This window comes from Trichosurus vulpecula, chromosome 2 (genome assembly GCF_011100635.1).
Source record: "Trichosurus vulpecula isolate mTriVul1 chromosome 2, mTriVul1.pri, whole genome shotgun sequence".
Classification (NCBI taxonomy): Eukaryota; Metazoa; Chordata; class Mammalia; order Diprotodontia; family Phalangeridae; genus Trichosurus; species Trichosurus vulpecula.
In genome coordinates, this window is record NC_050574.1 from 193,146,347 (window position 1) to 193,169,279 (window position 22,933).

General features: G+C 38.6%; 1 protein-coding gene across 2 annotated transcripts in view; it reads left to right on the forward strand.

Moving 5' to 3' along the window:
* Window positions 1–22,933, forward strand: part of FRY (FRY microtubule binding protein) — a 325,197-nt gene that overhangs the window by 58,995 nt on the left and 243,269 nt on the right. The window contains exon 2 of one of the 2 annotated variants that reach the window (XM_036743232.1): window positions 6,674–6,873. In XM_036743232.1, coding sequence (XP_036599127.1) covers window positions 6,674–6,873 — 200 coding nt within the window. Of the gene's footprint in view, window positions 1–6,673; window positions 6,874–22,933 lie in introns of those variants that run through there. The other variant, XM_036743231.1, reaches the window with a different exon arrangement.

Genomic DNA, 22,933 nt, shown 5'->3' on the forward strand with positions numbered 1-22,933 from the left:
GTGTGCAGGAATCTAAAAGGCCTGTGGAAGAAGGATTTGACTTGCTGTGTTTGGTACCGGAAGGCAAAACCAGAAGAAATGGGTGGAAGTTATAAAGAGGCAAATTTGCTGTCAGGAAAAACTTCCAGACCATGAGAGCTAAGCACAGGACTGCCTGGGGAAGTAGTAGGTTCCCTCTAATTGGAGGGCTTTAAGTAGCTGGCCATGTGGCAGATATGAGCTAGCTTGGATGGCTACTGAGGTACCTTCCAGCTTTCAAAATCTCTGATTCTGTGGTGAGTGCCATGTGTTTTGTTAACCTGAAAGTGCTGTAGAGATATCAGTAATGATAAGACCACTGCCAATAAAAGCATTTATATCACAGCCTGAGGTTTGCAGAATGTTTTGCATACATTATCTCAAGGATCCTCTCTGCAGCCCTGTGTGGTAGGTATTTTAAACATTCTTGTCCTCATCTTACCACTAAGGAAACAGGCGTAGAGAGGATCAGTGACTTGCCCAAGGTAACATAGACCATGTCAGTGGCTGGATTGGAACCAAAGTCTTTTTGTGCTCCAAATCCTGCATGCTTACCACTACACCATTCTAAAACAAGACCCCAGCAACAGAGATGATTGAGCCATATGCTGTAAATCTGGGAATTACATTACCTCTCTGCCTCTCTGTCTGGGGATAAAAATTTTTTTCTCCATGCAGACCTAGATCAAATCTAAGGACTAGGAGTTTAAGGGTAGAAATCTCCCATTTGGAAACAAAGTATTTCCTTTCCTTCCCCTTCCGTATTATAACAAAATACAGCTGAAGAAATATCTGTATTGGGATTGGGATTGCTGCTTTGGTTAGTGGGCTGGTAAATTGAAGGACACAGTTGGAGTAGCCCCAGGGACATGCATCACAGCCAGCTGAGATCTGCCAGCCCAAAGACTGAATGAATCGTCAATGAGCTGGAAACAAAGAATAGAAAGATTTTCAAGAGATGATCACCTGCTGGCAAAACTGGATCTGGTCAAGAGAATGTGAATGAGCCAAAAGAAAAAAGACTCCAAAACAGACTTCCTGGAGTTTGGAGTGTGAACCCAGGCAGCTGAAATACCAAGTGGGACACCCAGGAAAAAAACAAAAACAAAAACAAAATAACAATTAGAGGAAATAATGCCTCAAATAAACCATGGAGCAGCATCAACCAGAATCGAGGATTAAAATTCAGTTCAGCGAAAAAGAAACTAATGGAAAAAAGAAAATGATAAAGCTATAATAGGTTCCAACTCCCAAGCAGATGGCTAGAAGAGAAAGCAAAATTAATGTTTACATGAGAAACTATACAATGAAAAACACATTTCAGAAAGGTTAAGCATTTGGTTAAGCATTCTAATTCCTATAGGAAACTGGCTCATTCTCTAAACCTGAATTAACTTTCTTCTCCTTAAGAAGTAGACGTGAATAGCCATCCCTGAGCCTCCGGATGCAGTTTTTGAGTCATTCATTCTGAGAATAGGGCTGTTACTTGGGGAAGCAGAGACAGGAAAAATTAAGTTCAGAATTTTAAATAGGAGGAGCTTTAAGGATTTTTTTTAAAAAAATCAGTTAATATGTATTTATATAGTACCTACTTTAGTGCTGCTGTAAATGATGTAAAAGAAACATATGGCTGTGTGGTCTAGACCTATAAACTCAACTAGAAACAAGGCCACTAAACTGTGGATCCCCGTGGGCTGCATATAAGGGGACAGCTAGATGGTGCAGTGAATAGAGCAACAGACTGGGAATCAGGAATATTCATATTCCTGAGTTCAAATCTAGCTGTGTGAGCCTGGATAAGTCACTTAACCCTTTTTACCTCAGTTTCTGCATCTGTAAAATGAGCTGGAGAAGGGAATCAGCCACTCTAGTATTTTTTCCAATAAAACCCCAAATGGGTCCATGAAGAGTTGGACACTACTGAAACGACTCAATGACAGCAGAAAAAAAAATCTATGTTTTATTGTATTTTTATTTATTTTGTAAACTATTTCCCAATTACATTTTAATCTGATCCAGGCCACCCTTGGAAGTGTTATGGGCTGCACACGACTCTATTGCCTCTTGTCTAGATCACCTCCAAGGTCCCTTCCAACTCTCTGGTAATGCCATTTTTACTACCAGCCAGAGGTACCAGATGGATTCTGAGAATATTAAATATTGAAATTTGTATAATGAGAAAAGGAAAAACTGTATAGGCTGAAGTAGTCAGAAAACACGAAGGAAGGTAGAACTTGAAGAAGGCTTTAAAAGATGAATGAATAGAATCTGAATAGGAGAGATAGAAGGGTGAGGAAATATTCCAGCATGATACGAAGGTGATTCAGATTGCATACCTGATCTTTTGGCACACCAGGAAAAATTGGGCAAAGAAAAAATCAGATCTGTTAGCCAGTCGGGTGTTTACAAACACTGTAGCCAAAATGTACATTGAAATACAAATCAGAATGAATAATAAATACTGCAAGGCCATCCAAAAGTCTTAATGAAGTTTTAATCTTTGATAGCTTAGTAAAGTTCGAAGCTTTAATAACTTAAGCTGACCAAGACATTTGGACACCCCACACTTTATGTATGTCTTGTATACAGTTTATATAAATTTGCATTTATACAAATCCAAATATATGTCTTTAGATAAAAAGGAAAAATATGTTTTAATTGATTGTAAATTTCAAAATCTGACTTGGGTCATGGAGGCCAAATGATGTTGCCCTTTTGAAAACCCTTAAGAAACAGTAAAACCTTGGTCATCTGCAACCTTTGAGAAACAAGTCATTCTAAATAGCCACATTTTCCAGATAGTTCAGAATTTTCCCCCCTTACCTGGTTTAAATTTTAACCAGAACCATAGAATATTTGGACTAGAAGGGGACTTAGAAGTTATCTGGTACAGTGGTATCTAACTCAAATGGAAACAGATACCTGCCAGCCCCATAATGACTTAGAAAAACAGAAATTACATTGTCTGTGTTGTGTTATATTTTTATTTATTTTGTGAAACATTTTCTGATTGCCTTTTCATCTGCTTCTGGCCACTTGGGAGTTTTGCCAGCCGTTTGCCGCATGTTTGATATCTCAATAGTCCATTCCTTTCAATTTACAGATAAGGGGAGTTGAGTTCAGGTAAATGAGGTGAATATTCCAAGGTCGTACAGTTATTGAGGGCCAGAACCTGGACTAGAATTGAGGTCTTTGCACTCTTTCCCCTGTACCAGGGATAGGGAACCTGGGGCCTCGAGGCTACATGGGGTCTTCTAGGTCCTCAAGTGTGGCCCTTTGACTGAATCCAAAACCCTGGTACAGGGTAAAGAGTGCTAAGATCTCAATTCCAGTCCAGGTTCTGGCCCTCAATAACTGTACGACCTTGGAATATTCACCTCATTTACCTGAACTTAACTCCCCTAATCTGTAAATTGAAAGGAATGGACTATTGGGATATCAAACATATGGCCTTTAGGGTTCCCCACCCCTGCCCTATACCATGCTTCTCTCTCTATCTATTGAGCCAGGCACAAATGCCTCTTCCATCTTGTACCTTTCCATCATCCCTCCCTGCCTCGCTTTTCAGCAGTAATCCTTTATTTTTAAACTTTCTCGGAGCTTTGTAGTTCTTACGCATCTTCACATTCTACTTTGTCTGATGTCTGTTGGTGTCTCATGTCTTGCTTTCCCTTTTATACTAGAAGCTCCTTAAGGAGAAGGGCCATATTAGGGCCAGAAGCAGTTATTAAGCCCCTGTTATATGCCAGGCATTGTTCTCTGCCCTGGGGATGCAAAAAAAAGGGCAAAAAAAAAGTACTCCCTCTAAAGGTGCTCATAGTCTAATGCTGGAGATAACATATAAACAAATGTACAGACAGGATTATCAGGGAGAAATTGGAAATAATCTCAGAGGGAAGGCAATAAAATAAAGCTTAATAGCTACTGGGAAGGATTTCTTGTGTAAGGTGGGATTTTAGCTGGGATTTGAAGGCAGCCAAGGAATTCAGAAGATGGAAATAAAGAATGGAAAGAATTGAAGGCCTGGGATACAGCCAGTGAAAATGCACAGACACGAGAGATGAAAGTGTCATAATGAAAGATCTATCGCTTTATTGCAAAGTAAATGGAGAAGAGCAGGCATAAGAAGACTGGAAAGCTAGGAAGGGGTCAGATGTAATGAAGGTCTTTAAAAAAACAAACAGAATTTTCTGTTTGATTTTGGAGCTAGTAGCAAGCCACTGAAGTTTATTGAATAAAGGGGTGATGTAGTGAGACCTGCATTTTAGGAAGATCATTTTGACAGCTGAGTGGAGGATGGACTGGAGTGGGGAAGGCCTTGAGGAAGGGGGACAATAACAAGGTATTGTAACAGTCTAGGTGTGAGGTGATGAGGGGCAACTAGGTGGTGGAGCACCAGTCTGGGAATCAGGGAGACTCATCGTTCTGAGTTGAGATTCAGCCTCAGACACTTACTAGCCGTGTGATCCTGGGCAAGTCACTTAATTCCACCTCAATTTCTTCATCTATAAAATGAGCTGGAGAAGGAAATGGCAAACCACTCCAGTATCTTTGCCAAGAAAACCCCAAATGGGGTCACAAAGAATTGTACACAAATGAGATCAGACAACAACAATAAAGAGGTGATGAGGGCCTGCACCAGGCTGGCAGTACTATCAGAGGAAAGACGGGGCTGTATACCAGATATAATGAAGGTAGAATCTATAAGACTTGATAACAGATTGAATATGGGGAAGGGGGGGGTGAGTTAGAGTGAAGAGTAAAGCTGACACCTAGGTTTTGAGCCTCAGTGACTGAAAGGGTGGTGGTACCTTTGACAGTGAGAGGGAAATTCAAAAGAGGAAGGTTTAGGGAGAAAAAGATAGTGAATTTGGTTTTGGACAGATGGCAGTCTGATTCAAGATAGTCAGTAGGCAGTTGGAAGTGGGAGACTGGAGATCAGGAAAGAGATTAAGGCTGGATAAATAGATCTGCTAATCTGCTGCATAGAGATGATAATTGGTTCCATAGGAGCTAATGGCAGACTAGTATAGAAGGAGAAGAGAAGGCCCAAAATAGAGCCTTGGAGGACACTCACAGTTAGTGGGCCCTTTCTGCCCGGGTAGAGATCCAACAAAGGAGACCAAGAAGGTACAGTCAGGCAGGTAGGAGGAGAACCCAGAGAGAACAACGTTAGGAAAGCCTAGAGAAAAGAGAGTATCAAGAAAAAAGGGAGAAGGATCATCTATGTCAAAGGCAGGGGTCAAGAAGGATGAGAATCGAGAAGAGGCTGTTACATTTGACAATTAAGAGATCACTGGCAAGGTTCAATCCTGTTTAGTGTGTACTGTTTGTGTCTTCACTAAAGGGGACGAATGTTGCTATCTTAAGTCCTAAGGGAAAGGAATCCCATTCTTCATAAAAGCTTGTGGAAATGGATCAGGCCTCTGAAGAAGAGATCTGTGTACGTCCTAGAGAAGGCAACTGAGTGTCCAGAACTGGCTTAGGAAAGAAATGTTTCAGATGAGAAAGTTTCCAACATAATATTCAGGGCCTGACTTAACCTTCTCTGCTTATTTTTCCTTTAGTTAACCATAGTGATGAGCCCCTGTCTCCCCATTGCCCTTCACCACACCCACAGCACACATACACATGTACACACAAATATTTGCCTTAGCGTAGCAGGTGAAGAAACTTCCATTGAATGTACAAGTTGAAAAACAGATATACTCATGCTCTCTTAGGTTATCTTGTTCTTTTATTTATTTATTTATCTATCTATTTATTATTTATTTATTTATTTATTCTTATCTTTGTCTCCTCAGAGCTTACCACAGTGGTCCACATGCAGTAAGCACTTGATAAATGCTTGTTGACTATCAACTTTCCCAAAATTTGCTTTCACAGGATTTTAATGAGAGGCTGTCTTGGGAAATGTTTTAAGGTAGAGTTTAGGTGACTTCTCCCAGGTCATACAGCTAGTAAATGTGTGAGTCTGGGTTTTAACCCAGGGCTTAAGAGTTCAGATACTGCCTCAGACACGTACTAGTAGTATAGCCTGGGGCAAGTCACTTTATCTCTACCTCAGTCTCCTCAACTATAAAATGGGAATAATTATAATAATAGTATCTACCTAAATAATATCTATTGGCATTAATAATATTAATCTAATAGTGTATACCTAATTAGTATCTATTAGTATTAATAATATTAAGCTAATAGTATTTACCTAATTAGTATCTATTGGTATTAGTACTATTAATCTTAGTTTTTTTGTTGAGTTATTTTTCAGTTGTCTGACTCTTCGTGACTACGTTTGGGGGTTTTCTTGGCAAAGATATTGAAATGGTTTGCCATTTCCTTCTCTCATTTCCTTTCCTCAGATGAGGAAACTGAGGTAAACAGAATTGTGCGTGTGAGGCAGGATTCACATTCATGTCTTGCTGACTCCAAATCCAGCACTCTAACCTCTACACTGAGCCTGCTGGCTAAAGTGTGACAAAAATTTTTTTTCCAAGAGTAAGGTCAAAAGGCTCTTCAGACATCAAGATGCCCACTTTTTGGGGGGATGTTATGTGTGACTTTGGAATCTAAAGCATGTATTCATGTACCCAGGCACTAAATCTGAACCATCATGGAAGATTGCAGGCACTAAAATCTCCCATTGTTTTTTCAGCCTCTCCAGTCGGTAACGGTTACATCAAGCCTCCAGTTCCACCTGTTTCTGGCACACAAAGGGAGAAAGGTCCTCCCACCATGTTGCCCATCAATGTTGACCCGGATAGCAAACCAGGAGAATATGTGCTCAAGAGTCTATTTGTCAACTTCACCACTCAGGCTGAGCGCAAGATTCGTATCATCATGGCAGAGCCTCTGGTGAGAGTAAAATGAGAGGCTCCTGCCTCCTTGTAGTGTCTTCCTCTGGACTGTACGTAGCAAGTCTATCCTTTATAAGTAAGGGAAGACTACCAGAGATGCTCTCTTCTGTCTTGTAAGGCTTATTGATTTATAATTTTATAAGAGCTGTTACAGCTATTAATGTTTATACTTGGCATGGCAGAGAAGTGATACTGGGCTCTCAAAGGCTGTGTCAGGGAAGCACAAGATACAGTAGCTTCTACTAGGCTGGATGAGTATCTAATCCGTGGTCAGTGAATGGATACCAAGCCTCACTGGACCAGCTTCACCGAGTCCAGAGAAGGTCACCACCAGGCCGGCTGCAGGGCTGGCCTTTGAGAATTGTCAAGGACCAAAGAGGTTGTGTTTTGTGGCTATAAAGGGAATGTCTGCACTAACTAGAACCACACTTCTTTAACATGTTTTCTTTGAAAATGCATTAAAGTAGCCTTTGTAAGTTACATTAAATAAGAGTTTACCTTCATATTTCTATGTACAGCTCCTTAAATACAGATACTTTTTGCCTTTCTTTGTATGCCCACTGTGCCTGGTACATTAATGTTGGTTGTTCAGTCGTGTCCAATTCTTCGTCACCCCAGGGACAGTTTTAAAGATGCTGAAGTGGTTTGCCATTTCCTTCTTCAGCGGAGTAAGGCAAACAGGGCTAAGTGTCTTCTGCAGAGTCACACAGCTCGTAAGTGTCTGAGCTCAGATTTGAACTTGAGTCTTCCTGACTCCAAGCCCAGTGCTCTGTTCACTGAGCTGTGCAGCTACCTGGTACATAGTAAAAATGTAATAATTGCTTGTTTGAGATAATTATAGTAGTAGTAGTAGTAATAGCAGTAGTCATGGTAGCTAACATTTATATAGTGCTTTAAAGTTTACAAAGTGCTTTACAAATATTATCTTGATTCTCACAACTGTCCTGAGAAATAAGTGCAACTATTATGCCTGTTTACAAGTGAAGAAAGTGAAACACACAAATTGAGTGATTTGCCCAGGGTCACGTAGCTAGTTAGTGTCTGATGTGGAATTCAAACTCAGGTGTTCCTGACTCCGAGCCCAGCATTTTATCCATTGCCCCAAAGTCAACACAATTGACAATAAAAAATAGTAATCATATACAAAATGAATGTTCAGGATGTGTCTGTCCCCTTTTAAAATCAAGAGCATCCCGTGTCATTATAATAGTCGGTCTTGGTCGTGCAGAAGCACTAGGGCAGTGAACTCCTCTTCTCTGGTGAGGGGTGAGGTGAGCCAGGAGTTACATACTCTGTCATGTATGGCATTCAATTTTGCTGTAGTCTCGTTGATGTTTTCACAAACTTGTAGAGTGGGTGTGGGCAAGAGTATAGAAATGGTATATAGCGGTGACCGTGATAGCAAAGCCAAAGGCGTTGGTGAGCGCATCTTAATTTTTTTAACTTACAAAATGGTATTAAAAAAAATAGAAAACCAAACGATAGTTCCGCAATGGATGCCTAGAATTTCAGATTTCAAAACATTGTTGTGAGGCCTTCTTGGGGTCTTATTATTAAATAATTGTTTGTTGTTGTTATGTTGTTTCCAACAGCGAGTCAGTGATAGAGGATAAATTTCTAAAGATTTCAAAAGACAGGTGATTTTAGATTCGTGTTCACTTGGTTTTCAGTCATGGCTTGCTTGTCACGTAGATGATAATGTTCTTGATTGTTAAAGGTTTCCTTTCTAGATTCAGTGATGGAAGTCAGGGACACTTATATATTATAACTACCTTAGGGGAGTTCTAAAAACCAGTAGTTTGATCTGCAAAGGGAAATTCAAATTACTTGATTTCTAACTCTGTCCTAGTCACATACAGCCAAAGGAAAAAAAAATGATAGAATTGCAAGGGGTGCAGATCTCTTTAGGAAGCCTGGGGGTTGTGCCTTCAAAGAAGACATGTAGTGTGATGGTCGTTGACGGAGGCAAGAGGAATTTTGCTTCCTAGCCTCAGAAGTTAAACAAATGGAGTAGTATTGTACTTTGATGAAAATGCAAACCCTGTGGATGTTAGCAAATCATAGCATTCACAAGTGCCTTTTAGAATCCCAATTTTGCTGAACTATTTTTTCCTCTCTTTTAATCTTGTTGTAAGAGCAATCTCTCTGGGAGGTAGATGGATAAAAGATGCATTGGGAATTTTAGTGATGTAAAAACAAAAGATATCAATTTGTAAAACTATGCCTCATTTTAAAGAAAGAACCACCATTTGGGGATTGAGAATTTTTGAAAATTAAAGTAGTAAATGAAAATCACAATATCTCAATAGAGTATTTTATTAGAATTTGGTACTAAGACTTGGTCCTTTATGGGACCCTGAACTATGAATAACACCCAAAGAAGATCAGCCTCATATAGAGGTTTTCCCCCATGCTTTTGCTGTTTTGTTATCATTTAAATTTTGCATAGAACCTTGTGCTTTCATATTTATCATGAGGTCATAGAGATTATATCTTCTGAGTGTTTTAATATGTCTTGCTTTTTTTGAGATGGGCATCCGTTCCTTTTTTACCTTGATAACTATATTTTCGCCTAAAACAATAAATAAAAAGACTTCCTTTTTATTTGAGCCAGGCAGTTAAAAAGGTAGCCACCATTTCCCAATATAATTTCCATTAGTCGATTCCCCTACATTGCTTTGTCAGTGCTGAGGAAAGGTGTACTCACCTTCACCTAGGCCTAGGGAAAAGGGTTTTATATCATTTTGGTATCATGGACCTTTGGGCAGTGTGGTGAGACCTAATGTTTGTTACCAACAGTCCTAATTGAAGGAAATGCTAAATCTTAGTTAGAGGTTTGTAAAAAGAAAGATGTCATTTTTTTTTTGTCATCCAAGTTCACATACCCGCTGAAATCTATCTATGAACACCAGGTTAAGAACATTGGCATAGGGGGAGCTAGGTGGCACAGTGCACCGGCCCTGGAGTCAGGAGGACCTGAGTTCAAATCCGAACTCAGACATTTGACACACTTAGCTGTGTGACCTTGGGACAAGTCACTTAACCCCAGTTGTCCTGCCTTCCCCCCTCAAAAAAAAAACAAAACATTGGCATAGAGGAGTGACATTTCTGTGGTACCTCACTAAAATATGCTACAGGTAGGAATAAGGTAGAGATTGCTTTTCCCCTTTCATCCTGTCAAGCCATGCAAAGGGCTAGATTTCCTCACTGACCATGGGCAGAGCCAGAAAACATTGCAACTCTGAACGAGGGAGAAAGACCTAGAACACTTGGATCTTGGAGTATTTGTGAGCCATTTTTAATTGGGAGTTGACTGTATATTACTTACAAGTAATTTTGTTCAGGGAACAAAAACGGTGTGTGAGAATCTTTTCCATACCCACAACATCCTTAAGGTTAGGGGTACAATTTCTTATTCCAGTTTTGTGAGAGATTAGTATTTAAGCATTCCAGAATGAGATTGGGGGAAAAAACAAGAGAGAAAGGCAAAAATGATCAATAGCAAACACTGAATTCTTAATAGTGATGAAGCCCTTTGCCAATGAAAGAAACAAGCATTCATCAAGCACCTACTATGTGCCAGACACTGCTAAATGCTATACAAACACTATCTCAGCTAGTAAGGCTCTGAGGGCAGGATTCATGCTCAGGTCATTCTCACTTCAGGCCCAAGGCTCTATCCACTTTACCACCTAGCTTTATATAAGTATAAGCAAGTATCCATTGAGCTTTCATATACTCTAGATTATATATACATTTTTCTTTTCAATACATTTTAGAGTTTAGCTTACTTTTTTTTATAAAAAAAAGAGCTCCTACTATTTCAAGTAGAATCTATAAACTTCCCTTTCAGTATCACGTTCTTGTCTCTTGAGAAAGTGCTAAGTGCTTACTTATTTGCCTCTGGGAAAATTGACATTGCTGGACTTCATGGCCTGTTGTGCCATTCTAAAAATGCAGGTGTGGCATCAGGCATTCTGATCAGCCATGGCAAGGGTTGTAATCGTTGATGCCTCGGGCATCGACCTGACTTCTTGTGAGGATGTACTGTACATTTTGTATTAAAGCTGAAAGTTGTGATCTCTTATTTTGGGTGGGAGGCATGAGGTAGAAACCTATAGATTCATTAGTATTAGAAACTCTCTCCGCCAATAGCATCAACAACTTATCAATAATTGTTTTATCTTGAAGAGTTGCCTGGGACGCTGAGAGATTAAGGGATTTGCCTGTGATCACACAGCTAGCATATATCAGAGCCACAACTTACACCCAAGTCTTCTGGACATCAGTGGCAACTGTGTCTCCGCTAGATCTTGCTGCCATTCATCTTGCACATAGCTAAAAATTTGTTGGGGGAAATTCTAAGATGTACAAATGTGTGTTTATCATGAAGGGTTCTATGAGGGAAAAAATACGTAGCCCATGTTCTTGAGGATTTTGCATTACTTTGTAAGGGATGAGTCTAAGTTATTCATATGTCATGAGTTATTCACAATTAGTTATGTTAGAAAGCTATTAAGTGTAAAGGAGAAGTTAAACAGAATAAACTGCAAAATTCAAGGAGGGTTTCATGAAATAGGAGTACCTGAGATAGGCCTTGAAATAAGGGGGTAGTACCAGTTTGTCTCAGTTTCCTCATCTGTAAAATGAACTAGAGAAGGAAATAGCAAACCACTCCAGTATCTTTGCCAAGAAAACCCCAAATGAGGTCACAAAGAGTCAGAGATCCCTGAAGCAACTAAACAACAACAACCTTAGTAGGTAGGGGTGGAGGGTAGGGGTGCACAAAGATGTAGATTCTGTAAAGAGCAGGATAAAAGCAATGATGATTGAAGAGTCTGGCCGGAAGAGAGACTGGATAAAAAAGAATACCACATAATAAGGCTGGAATAGATAGGATTCCCCTTGAGGACATGAACTGTATCATTTTCTTCTTCATATCCCCATTGCACAGCACAGTGTCTGACACATAGTAGGAGCTTAATAGACTCTTATTGATGGGTTAAAAATGTATGTTGGAGCCAAATGGAAGAAAGGTTTGAATGCTAGGCTAATTAATGTGTGCTTTAACGGTGGTACAGGTAGTGGTGGTGGTATTAGCAGTACTGGTAGTAGTAGTAGCAGCAGCAGCAGTAGTAGCAGTAGTAGTAATAGAAGAAGGAGGAGGAGGAGAACTAATGAAAAGGACAACATTTATGAAGCACTTTAAGGTTTGCAAGTACTATATATATACATATATGTGTATATATATATATATAAATCTCATTTTTGAGCTGCAGAATTATATGCTTAGATGTGTTCATCTCAAAGATTGCTTTGGCAGTAGGATACAGAATGTATGGTGTAGGGGAGGTATTGGAGGCTATTGAGAGTTTGGCATTGGAAAGTAGACCCAAAAGTACAAAGGATCCATGGAACATTTCAGCGGTAGATTCACTAGAACTTGCAATCAGATGGATAGAGGAGGTAAAGAAAGGGTAAAAAAAAATAAGATTAATATTTTGAACTTGTGTGAGTGGAGGTGCCATCAGCAGAAAAACAGAAGTGGGAATAAAGGCAGGTTTTGGAAAGAAAAGGATAAGTACAGTTTGGGATATGTTGAATTTGAGGTACTCTAAGGACATCCAGATGGATATATACTGTAGAAAATTGAAAATGGAGAATTTGAGGTGAGAGGTGTGATCAATTTTAGATACAGATTTAGGAGTTATAAAGATGGTAAATAAAGCTATGGAAGTAATTGAGATCACCAAGGGAGAATATATAGAGAAGTGGGAAAGGGCCAAAGAAAGACAGAGTCTTAAAGGAAATCCATACCAAAGTGGTAAACTCTGGAGGACTTGGGAGGATGCTATCTGGTTTTGTGGAATAGAGGTGAATTCCCCACTGTAGCTAGGTGCAAGTGATTACTGCTTCTCCACCCTTCTGCCGTAGGGCATCTAAGGATACCTAATTATACATTGATGTGGTAACCTGCTTCTTCCCCCTTCCCCCTCCCCCCCCCACCTCCCCACCCCAATGAGAGGAGAGAATCAGATTAACTGATACAGCTTTACAGTGAAAGCCCAATCTTTATCTTCCTTGCAAGGGCAGTAGAGCTTGACGTCTTTAACCTAGAATTCTCTTAGTAATGGTGTAACAAAATCAAATCACAAGTCTGAAGAAATCAGTTAGTTTATTCCTCCTATCTTTATACAGGACCGTATTTGATGGATAATATTCTATCCTGTTTCTGAAGCTTCATAGAAGGAAATAATTCATTGTATGGCCATCCATTCTAGAGTTTAACAAATCCTCACTATCAAGAGGCCCTTCTGTCTAACCTCCTGTCTCATATTGCCTGGCATTTCCTTTTACTCTATCCCACAGGAGATAGATGGAGAACACTTGGCTACCTAATACTCCATTGAGGAGCCTTCCATATATTTAATGCTCTTCCTTCTCCTGATTGATGAGTCTCAATTTCTTTAGCTTGTCCTCAGGAAAGTTTTGTTTTACATTTATCTCCTTTGCCCTTTCTTCCCTTCCCATCCGCCTTTTGAATTTAAATGACGCCTCCAGGTAGTCTTCTCTGACTCACCCCAACTGGCAATGACCTATTATTCCTTCTCAGGGCCCACATAACATAGCATGAATCATAGATTTAGAGTCGGAAAGGACCTTAGAAGAAATCGCTTCCACATCTATTCCACTCATTTTAAAGGTGTGGAAATTGAGGCTCTTAGAGTTAATTGCTTTGTCCAAAGTCACACAGATAGTAAGAAGCAGAGTCAGGATTCAAACCCAGGTTCCCTAACCCCAAATCCAACCTTTTAAATTTTTTTTGGCATTTCTCTTGTGTATTTATCATGTATTATAATTCTTTGTGTAATATATTTCCCAAACCCTTTGAGAGCAAGAATCGACCTAAGCTTTTTATGTCTGTTGGTGTGTAACACGATGTTCTCCACACAATGGGTGATCGCTCAGATGTTTGTCGAGCTAAATTTGCTGAATGAGCAGAAGAGAAGTCCTGTTTGCCAATCTGGACTATTGTGGGAAATGATACTCTAAAAATAAGTATAATGGAGGCTAATGCTAAACAGAGAAATATTGGATAAATGATGACTAGAACAGAAGCAGTAGTCTAACTCTGTATATGTATGTATGTATTGTCTAGCCACGTATTCATCAGCATCTGTCTTTTTGTGTATTTATGTTTTCTAGGAAATCATTGTCTTAAAGGCTGGCCAGCTTTTCTAAACTCAAGAATCCTTTCAGTGCTAGATTCAAAGATGTATGAGATAGCAGCAAGGATCAGAGGGTAGTTCCAAGAAAGCATGGCTACCAAACCCAGTGACCTCTGTTGTATTTTTTTTTTTGGAAGTTTGACCTTGTGGTACCTCTCTTTGTTTTCACTTTAAAAATTCAGTAATAAAATTGTATTTCTTAATAGGCTGATGTATATGGTACAGAATTCAGCTCTGTGAAAAACAAGTCTGAATAAATATGATTTGGACGCTCAGTCTCTTAAAAAAAGGGGGGGGTGCAGAATACATGTTATGGTAAAAGGAGAAATGGTGGCAAAGACAAACCAGTAGGGGTCACCATGAGCCAGGTCCTAGAGATTGCTGATGGCAGGCAGTCACAGGGCCTAGTATAGGGGTCTCTTAACTTTTTTGTGGCATGGATCTCTTTGGCAGTCTGATGAAACCTATGGACCCCATCTAAAAAGATATTTAAGTGAGTAAAATATGTAGGATTGCAAAAGAAACCAATTATATAGAAATAGTTATCAAAATGTTTTTTTAAAAAAAAAAGTTCACAGACCTTAGGTTAAGATCTCCTGATTTGGCTAGTCTAGGGCTATAAACAAATTAGGCCCTTTTTTTCTCACCCGCTCTTTTCACAATGGTGGACATAAATAGTAATGTTTGTTCTCTAGTCATCTCAGAACCCTCAGTTACTGTCTCTCTGAGGCTGTTTATTGTGTGTACAGTAGGATGCTCTCTCTAAAGACACCATTCCCTGTTTTCAAGTCAATTAAACAGATAATCAGTAATCATTATCATCGTCTACAGGGGAGCTAGAGTCTTGAGAACTTAAATCCAAATGTAATCCTCTAATTGTGGCAGCAGTATGTTCTCCTGGAAGACCACCAAATCTTGAAAATATATTCATGTATTATTTTTGAGTCACTTCCCAGAAGCTGATGTATTCCATCTATGATTGCTATATATTTACCTGTAGATGTAACTATAAATTGATAAGATATCCAGACAAGAATATAGACACATACATGTTCTCGTGTACAGCAGAAACAGTACTGGAACAGGAACAAAGAGGCCAAAGCCCTAGTTGTAGCTCTTCCAATAACCAGATCGATGACCTTCAACAAACCTTGAACAAACCATTTCAACTCTCTTTCTTCCTCTTTAAAATGAAGACTTAGGTCTAGATGACTTCTTCGTGTCCCTTGTAGATCTAAAATTCCCCCATTCCATCTGTAACTGGATCTATGAATATGCATATAATTATTTTTAAAATGAGAGACAGCATAGTGTAGTTGGTGGATAGAGAGATGGCCTCTAGGTCAATAAGACCTCTATTCAAGACCAGCCCACACTAACTTTTAACCCTAGGGAAGAAGCTACTTAATCTCTCAGTTCCTTAAGCAACTCTCTAAGACTATAGGTTGCAGAGATAGTGCCCACTTGCTTTGGTAAAGGGAGTTTCCTTACCTGGAATATTCCTCCCACTGTGAATGAAATCACGGGTCTGATTCCCAATCCTAATTATTAAAAAAAATAACATGACTGTCTTTTAGGTTCATTGTGTACAACAGAAATAAGATGTACACATTACCTTGGCCCATCTCTAAGAGCTCACAGGCAACATCTTCTGTTTTAAAAATTTTTCCTGTTAGAGATACTGCACTAAGAACTAAAGTCAAGAAAGGTAAATTGGCCAGAGGGTGTCTTTGACTTGCACCTCGATCTTTGAGCATTAAATGTCAGTAGGAAGAAGAAAGATAAACTCTCATTAGCCAGACTGTAACAGTGACAACAAGAAATTATTTCTCTTTGAACTTTGAATGAAACCTGGAAGGAAGAGATCTATTTGACTTTAAAAGAAGAAGAAAAAGCAACTCAAATATTCTTGCTAATTAGCAGAGAGCATGGCTTTGTGACAAAGAAGGGCTTGCTTATTTATAAGGTCCTGGAATTTGTCAAGCCTTTATGATGAAAGGCAATATGTAAATATAAGTTCTTATTTCCATGGCTGTTCAGTGATGACTAATTTCTCTTTGTCCCTTATCCTTGTTAACAGAATAGTCTTTTGACAGGTTTCAGTGATTTGCTTATATTTGTGTTGTGTTGAATATATTCTATGTTATACTATTTACTAGATCTATCTCCAAAGATTAGGGGAAAGGGAAAAGAACCTATATGATCTAAAATATGTATAGCAGCTCTCTGTGTGGTGGCAAAAAACTGGAAATTGCAGGGATGCCCATCATTTGGGGAATAGCTGAACTAGTTGTGGTATATGATTGTGAAGGAATACTATTGTGCTATAAGAAATGATGAGCTCAGTTATCTTAGAAAAACGTGGATAGACTTGCACAAAATAACAAAGAGTGAAATAAGCAGAACCAAGAGCACATTGTGCACAGTAACAGCAAAAATGTTTTAAGAACAACTTTCAGCGACCAAGTCGTTTTATCTGTTATAAATACCCAAATCAACTACAAAGGACCGATGAAGGAAGATGCTATATGCTTCCGGAGAAAGAACTGATAAATAGAAGTATGCAGAGAATGATTTTACATGGATATACATATTTATGTCTAATGGTAGACATCTCTAAGACAAGAGAGGAAGAAAAAAAGGAAAAAAAGAAATTTACATGATAACTTTATTATAAATTTAAGAGGAATAGCAAGTTGTACATACTTGGTTTGCACCTTCATGTGCAAACATCTTTATTCTGTGTTATGAAAATACTTGTTTTATTTTGTAAATTAAAATAAAGTAAAATTTTTAAAAAAGAATATATTCCATATTGTATGATATGATCTCTCAATCATCTATTAAGTGCCTCCTTTGTGCCAGGTACTGTCTTAAGTCCTGGGAATATGAGACAAAGATTGAAATAACCCTACCTCTCAAGGAGCTTACATTCTAATGGGGGAGATAAAAGCATATATAATATAAATATAAAATTAATAAAAACAAATATATACAAAGTGCTCAAATATGAGGTTTTGGGAAAACTAGCAGTTGAGAATATCAGGAAAGGCTTTATGCTAAAGACAGCACCTGAGATACTACATCTTAAAGGAAGACAGGTGGTCCGTGAGGCACAGTGTGGTGGGAATGCACGCAGCATGGGAAATAGACATTGCCAAGTCAGAGATACAGGGGATGGATGGCCAGTGCAAAGCTGAGATGAGATGGAATGTTGTGTGTGAGGAAGAGAGAGAAGGCCAGAGCATGGGAAGGGGAATAATGCCCAGTAAGAATGGAGAGGTAGGTTGTGGCCAGACTTTGTGGGATGTTAAAAGCTAAACAGAGATACGTATCTATTTTATCCTAAAGGCAATAGTGGAAAGCCATTGGTATTTTGTTGAGTAGTCACGTGGCCAGATCAAGGGTAAGAGGAATACTTTGGGGACAGTATATAGATGGACTGAAAGAGGAAGAGATTTGAGATGGGGAGACAACAGGTTATGAGGGTTTGAACAAACATGGTACCTGTGTGATGGAAGAAGGAATTGGGAAGGAGAAATATTGCAAAGATAAAAGTACCAAGATTTGGCAATTAATTGAATTTGTGAAGAGTGAGGGATTCTGGGATAATGCTGAGATTATGAACCTGAAACACTGAAGGGATTCCTAAAAACAAAGTAGGGAAGTTTGGAAGAGAGGAGGATCCAGGGAGAAAGTTAATGCATTCAGTTTTAAATATATTGAATTTTAAATGTTCCTGGGACTTTCAGTTCAAAATATCCAGAACAGTTGGTGATGGGAGCTGGGGTTTGAGAGAGAGACTGGGGCTGGATATGTAAATCATCTGCATAGAAATGATAGTTAAACCCATGTGTTACCATTCTTGTGATATTTCACAGAAGTGCTCATTGTAATATTCTGGAAGTGAAAGTTTGAAGTCATACTCTCCCCACCTTCCACAAAAAAGAAAAGTCTCTTTTCTTTGTGTAAGATAAAATGTTCTGTGGGATATTTTTTAACCTTTTATTTGAGGTAAAAAAGCTAACTAATCAAGAAAAACAAAATTAGGGAACTGACTGACTCTGAAGCGATCTAGATGCCAAATTTCATTGCACCACACGTGAATCCATAATGAAGCATCATGCATAAAGATGAAAGGTATACTAACATTAGTCATAGCTAGCTAGCATAAACATGGATCGTCGAAACAATTAACCACTTGCTGAATTGTTGCTAATTATATTGCTAAATGTTTCCAGGTGTTAATGTTTCTCCTGAATTTACTATTGTTTCTTCGTTCCTGTAGGAACAGGTATGACTCTGGTGGGGATCCTACCAATTTGGATTCTATGTTGGGATGAAATGAGGCACTCATAGGTCATTGAACAATTAGCCCTAATATAGAAACAATATTCATCAAGGATACACTAGAACTTAACTCAGATATATGTTTCCACCCACCTTTTTTTCCATTTCATAGAAATGTGTCTAGTCAGGAAGGCAGGGTGCATTGACTCACACAGTCTTGGGACATGCCCCAAATCTGGTTCTGTGTCAGGTACATGCACCTTTGTATGTCTGTAAGTGACCAGGAAGTCACTGCATTGTGGTCAGATGCTGGATACCAGGAGACTGGGTCCAGGGAGACACAAATTGAGCCCTGCTTCACTCCCAAGTTGCTCAAGGCCCAATTTTAATTACCTTTTAGGGGAAAATTAGCCTAATCCTTGGGGTTGCAGATGGGGGGGGGGAAGGACTTATCACAGACCCTGTCTCCTAGACTTCCTGCCCCACCAAGTATAAGCAAAAGCAGGTAGCATTAGTGACTGACTCTAAAGTTAGGTAAGTCCATTACTACAATTTTTAAAAAAACCACCTGTCCATATAGGAAGATGGCACCATTGACCCACAAATAGGCCATGTGCTTTGAGTTATTTTTCCAGTAATCATGAAATGCTAAAAGTTACTGTTGATGCCTATAAATAAGTAAGGACTTTGTCATATCAAATTTATACATTCTTGCTTATTTCCCTGTTACATGAACAGATCTCACACTTGGTCAGCCAAGATCCGAAGATCATAATGGGTTGTTTGGAAGAAAACACTTTGTTACATAAGTATGAGTTGTTGTTTTTCAGTTACCCAGACGGAATCGAGCCTGCAACCTTGACCTTCTTTAATAATGTATTTGACCTATAACAGGTTTGAAAGGTCCCTCAGGAAAACATCAGCCCAGTCCTCATCATCTGCGTACTGTGAAAATGTCCCATGCTCTTATGAACTGTGGGTATTCTAGTGAAATGTTGCCCTATGTCTATGAGGCCATGAGATACATGCAGCAAAACATCAGGAAATATTGATTTAAAAAAGATTTAAAAATCTCTAATCTTGAATCCTTTGAGTACCTTAGGAATTTATAAATTGGAGAGTTTGAACATTTTAAATGAAACATGGAGTCACTTGCTTGGATGAGTAAACATCTTTCTAGGGTGGGTCTTTATTAATCACATTATCATTTACGTAACATGCACAACCTTCCTGAAATCTTGCAACAAGGTTAATGATTTTTCTCAACCAATGCATTTTTAAAAATTTTAGGTATTTATTTTTGGTTTTTGACATTCACTTCCATAAGATTTTGAACTTTAAATTTTCTTCCCCTTCCTCTCCTCCCCCCTTCCCCAAGACAGTGTGCAATCTGATATAGGCTCTACATTTATATTATACATTTATATTAAACATATTTTCACATTAGTCATGATGTAAAGAAGAATTAGAACTAATGGGAGGATCCACAAGAAAGAACGAACAAAACAGAACAAAAGAAAAGGAGAACAAACAGTATGCTTCGATCTGCATTCAGACTCTGAAGTTCTTTCTCTACATGTGGATAGCATTTTCCATCATGAATCTTTTGGAGTTGTCTTAGATCTTTGCGTTGCTGAGAAGAGCTAAGTCTATCAAAGTCAGTTGTCACACACTGGCTGTTACTGTGTATAGTGTTCTCCTGGTTCTGCTTGTTTCACGCAGCATCAGTTCATATAACTCTTTCCAGTGAACCAATGCATTTAGATAATTTCCTTACATCACAACTTTCTAAGTAAATGTTATTCATAATGTCTTTGTTGACAAATTGTTCAAACAGATTGTGTGAAAATGGCCAACTGACGTCAGTGTCTGGATATCATTTTGGATTTTAAGCGAAGTTCAAAGAGAGGTAAATTAGCTAGTTCTCTAAGTATAGCCTCCTCTCTCCCTTCCTCCCCCCAATACCAGCAAGGGAAAGATGAAAGGAGTGATATCTAGATGAAGTGATCTAATTCCTCCCTCTTTCCTCCAGATTTCTCTATTTCTATTGAAGGTACCACCATCCTTCCAGTCATCCAAGTTCGAGTCATCACTCACATCATCATTCTTCCCTCTCTCTCATCTTCCTTATCCAATCAGTTGCTAACTCTTGTCGATTTTACTTCCATATTTCTTGCGTTTGTCCCCTTCTCTTCAGCCACACAGGACCACAGCTGTAGTTCAGGCCCCTCCTTCACCTCCCTGAATTATTGCAATGCTTTCCACATTTGGTCTCACCCTCTTTAGATCACCCTCTATACTGATGCCAAAATAATCTTCCTGAAGCAGAAAGATGACTCCCTTGATCAAAAATCTCTGGTAGCTTCCACTTGCATTTAGAATAAAATGCAAACTCCTCAGGCAGGCATTTAAATCCCCCCACAATCTGATTCTAGCCTACCTCTCCCTGACTTAGTCACTTTACTCCACACACTGGGCATGCCAGATAAACTGTCCTACGCCTGTTTTCCCAGGCCCCACATTCTATCCCCATACCTTCCCATATACTGGCCCGCATTCATGGTATAAACTCCTTCCTCAACTCTGACTCTTAGAAACCTTAACTTCCCTTCAAGACCCAGCTCAGGTCCCCCCTTCCACATTTAAAGCCTTTCCTGACAACCCTTCACACCCCTGGTAAGAGTTCTCTCCCTCCCCAGATTATCTTATATTTAGTATACGTATGTGTCTAAGTTCTACCACTCAGTGGAATATTAGCTCCTTGAGGGTAGGGAATCTTTTTTCTTTTTGTCTTTTTATATCTACCACCCAACAAAATGAGCTGCATTTAATAAATACTTCTTGAATTGAATTAAACTGAATAGAATACTTATTAGTGTACAGATGGAACCAAAGTGATGCTGCAGTTATGAGAAATACCTAAAAAGGGATTTCATTCTGATGGCAATAAAATTATAATTTTAGATAACAAAATCTCACCTTTTTCTGGCTATAATCTCCAAATAACCAAAATAAGTTAGAAACTAATCTTTGCTAAGGAAGCAACCACTATTAGAAATGGGTTCATCTATATACATACAATATGGTATATATTACAGGTATATTTCTACGTGGTACTTTATTATGTATACATATATGTATTTGAAATAGTCTTAATAAATTAAATAACAATACCAACTCAATGGAATCCCTCTACACAGGTTTCATCAAAAAAAAAAGCTGAAAATTCACTCTAACTCAGAAACCAAGCAGTATTTGGGGATGAAAGCAAAAGATAATGGCTGTGAGTTTTCATTTTAATTGCTGAATGAGGCTAATCTTTCAAGAGAGCCCACAGGCTTCTTTTCTCTGGGTGCTATTCAGTGAAGTTTCATTTTCCTTCTTGATGATGGTAGCTGACATTATATATGTATTGAAAGCATCTCATTTGTTTTTTCCATTCAGGAACCTTCTTCTGGCTGTGACTATTCAGAAATTAAATTTAATTTGCCACAAATGTAAAAGTTTACATAGTTTAGAAAAGGGAACTTTTCCTTCAAAAACCAGGAAAAATATCATGAAGTAATTTTTTGAAGGCAGAAAATAATTTGCTGAAATTTCATGTGTTAATGGTTTTCTATTATTTTTTCCTCCCACTGATTGCTATCAAAAGATATTTTTCCTTGATATTTTTCCTTACATTCTAGCAGTCAAATAAAGTATGCATTAGGCTCTCAAGGGCTGTTAGTCTTTTTTATGTATATGAATATTTAGATTATTAATGAAAATCAAAGACATTTTAAAACTATAAATTGAAAAGCTGTCTTTTGGGGGTATTATGTTGTCAATGTTTTACAAATGACAGACATGATGCAGTAACAAAACTAAATTCCTGGGTGTGGATCTCAGGGCTGAAATACTGAACATTACCATGGGGTAATCCACTATCAGACTGCTTTTCCCATTGTTTGCATTTCAGAGCCTGTGAATGCACAAATGTGTACTTGTTGGCAGCAGCGACCTTTGCTGTGGCATTATGATTAATTTTTGCAACCAGGATAGCTCTTATTTCAAAAGGTCATGCCCTATTATTCACATGCCATTTCCTTCTGATACTCCAATAATACTTCCCACCAAATACAACATCTGAAGTTAAATAGAACCTTTTGGCTTGAGTGTTTTGATTGGCCCTAAGAAGCTGGCTTAGTTACTAAGTAATGAAGTGTATTAAAGGACTGAAGGTCATTAAATCAAGAAGTCAAGGTACTCTAATTTTTGAATAGCTTTGGGGGGAAAGGTTTGGTTTAAAAAAAAAGATAATGTCTCTCTAAGACAGTAAGAAATGGGGTTATATGGCCAATTTAAAACAGGCTTTATTCAAAACAAGGGGTCTACTTACCATCTAATACAGATTTTACTATGTTTACTTATCTGATCTTCCTCTCCTGGAACCAATCCTTTCCTTCGCTAAAGAATTATACCTCTTTGTTCCTTGGCTAGGGTAATAAACACATTCACAATTTAACCAGGGCAAATTATGTTTTTTTCCTGAGCCACTTA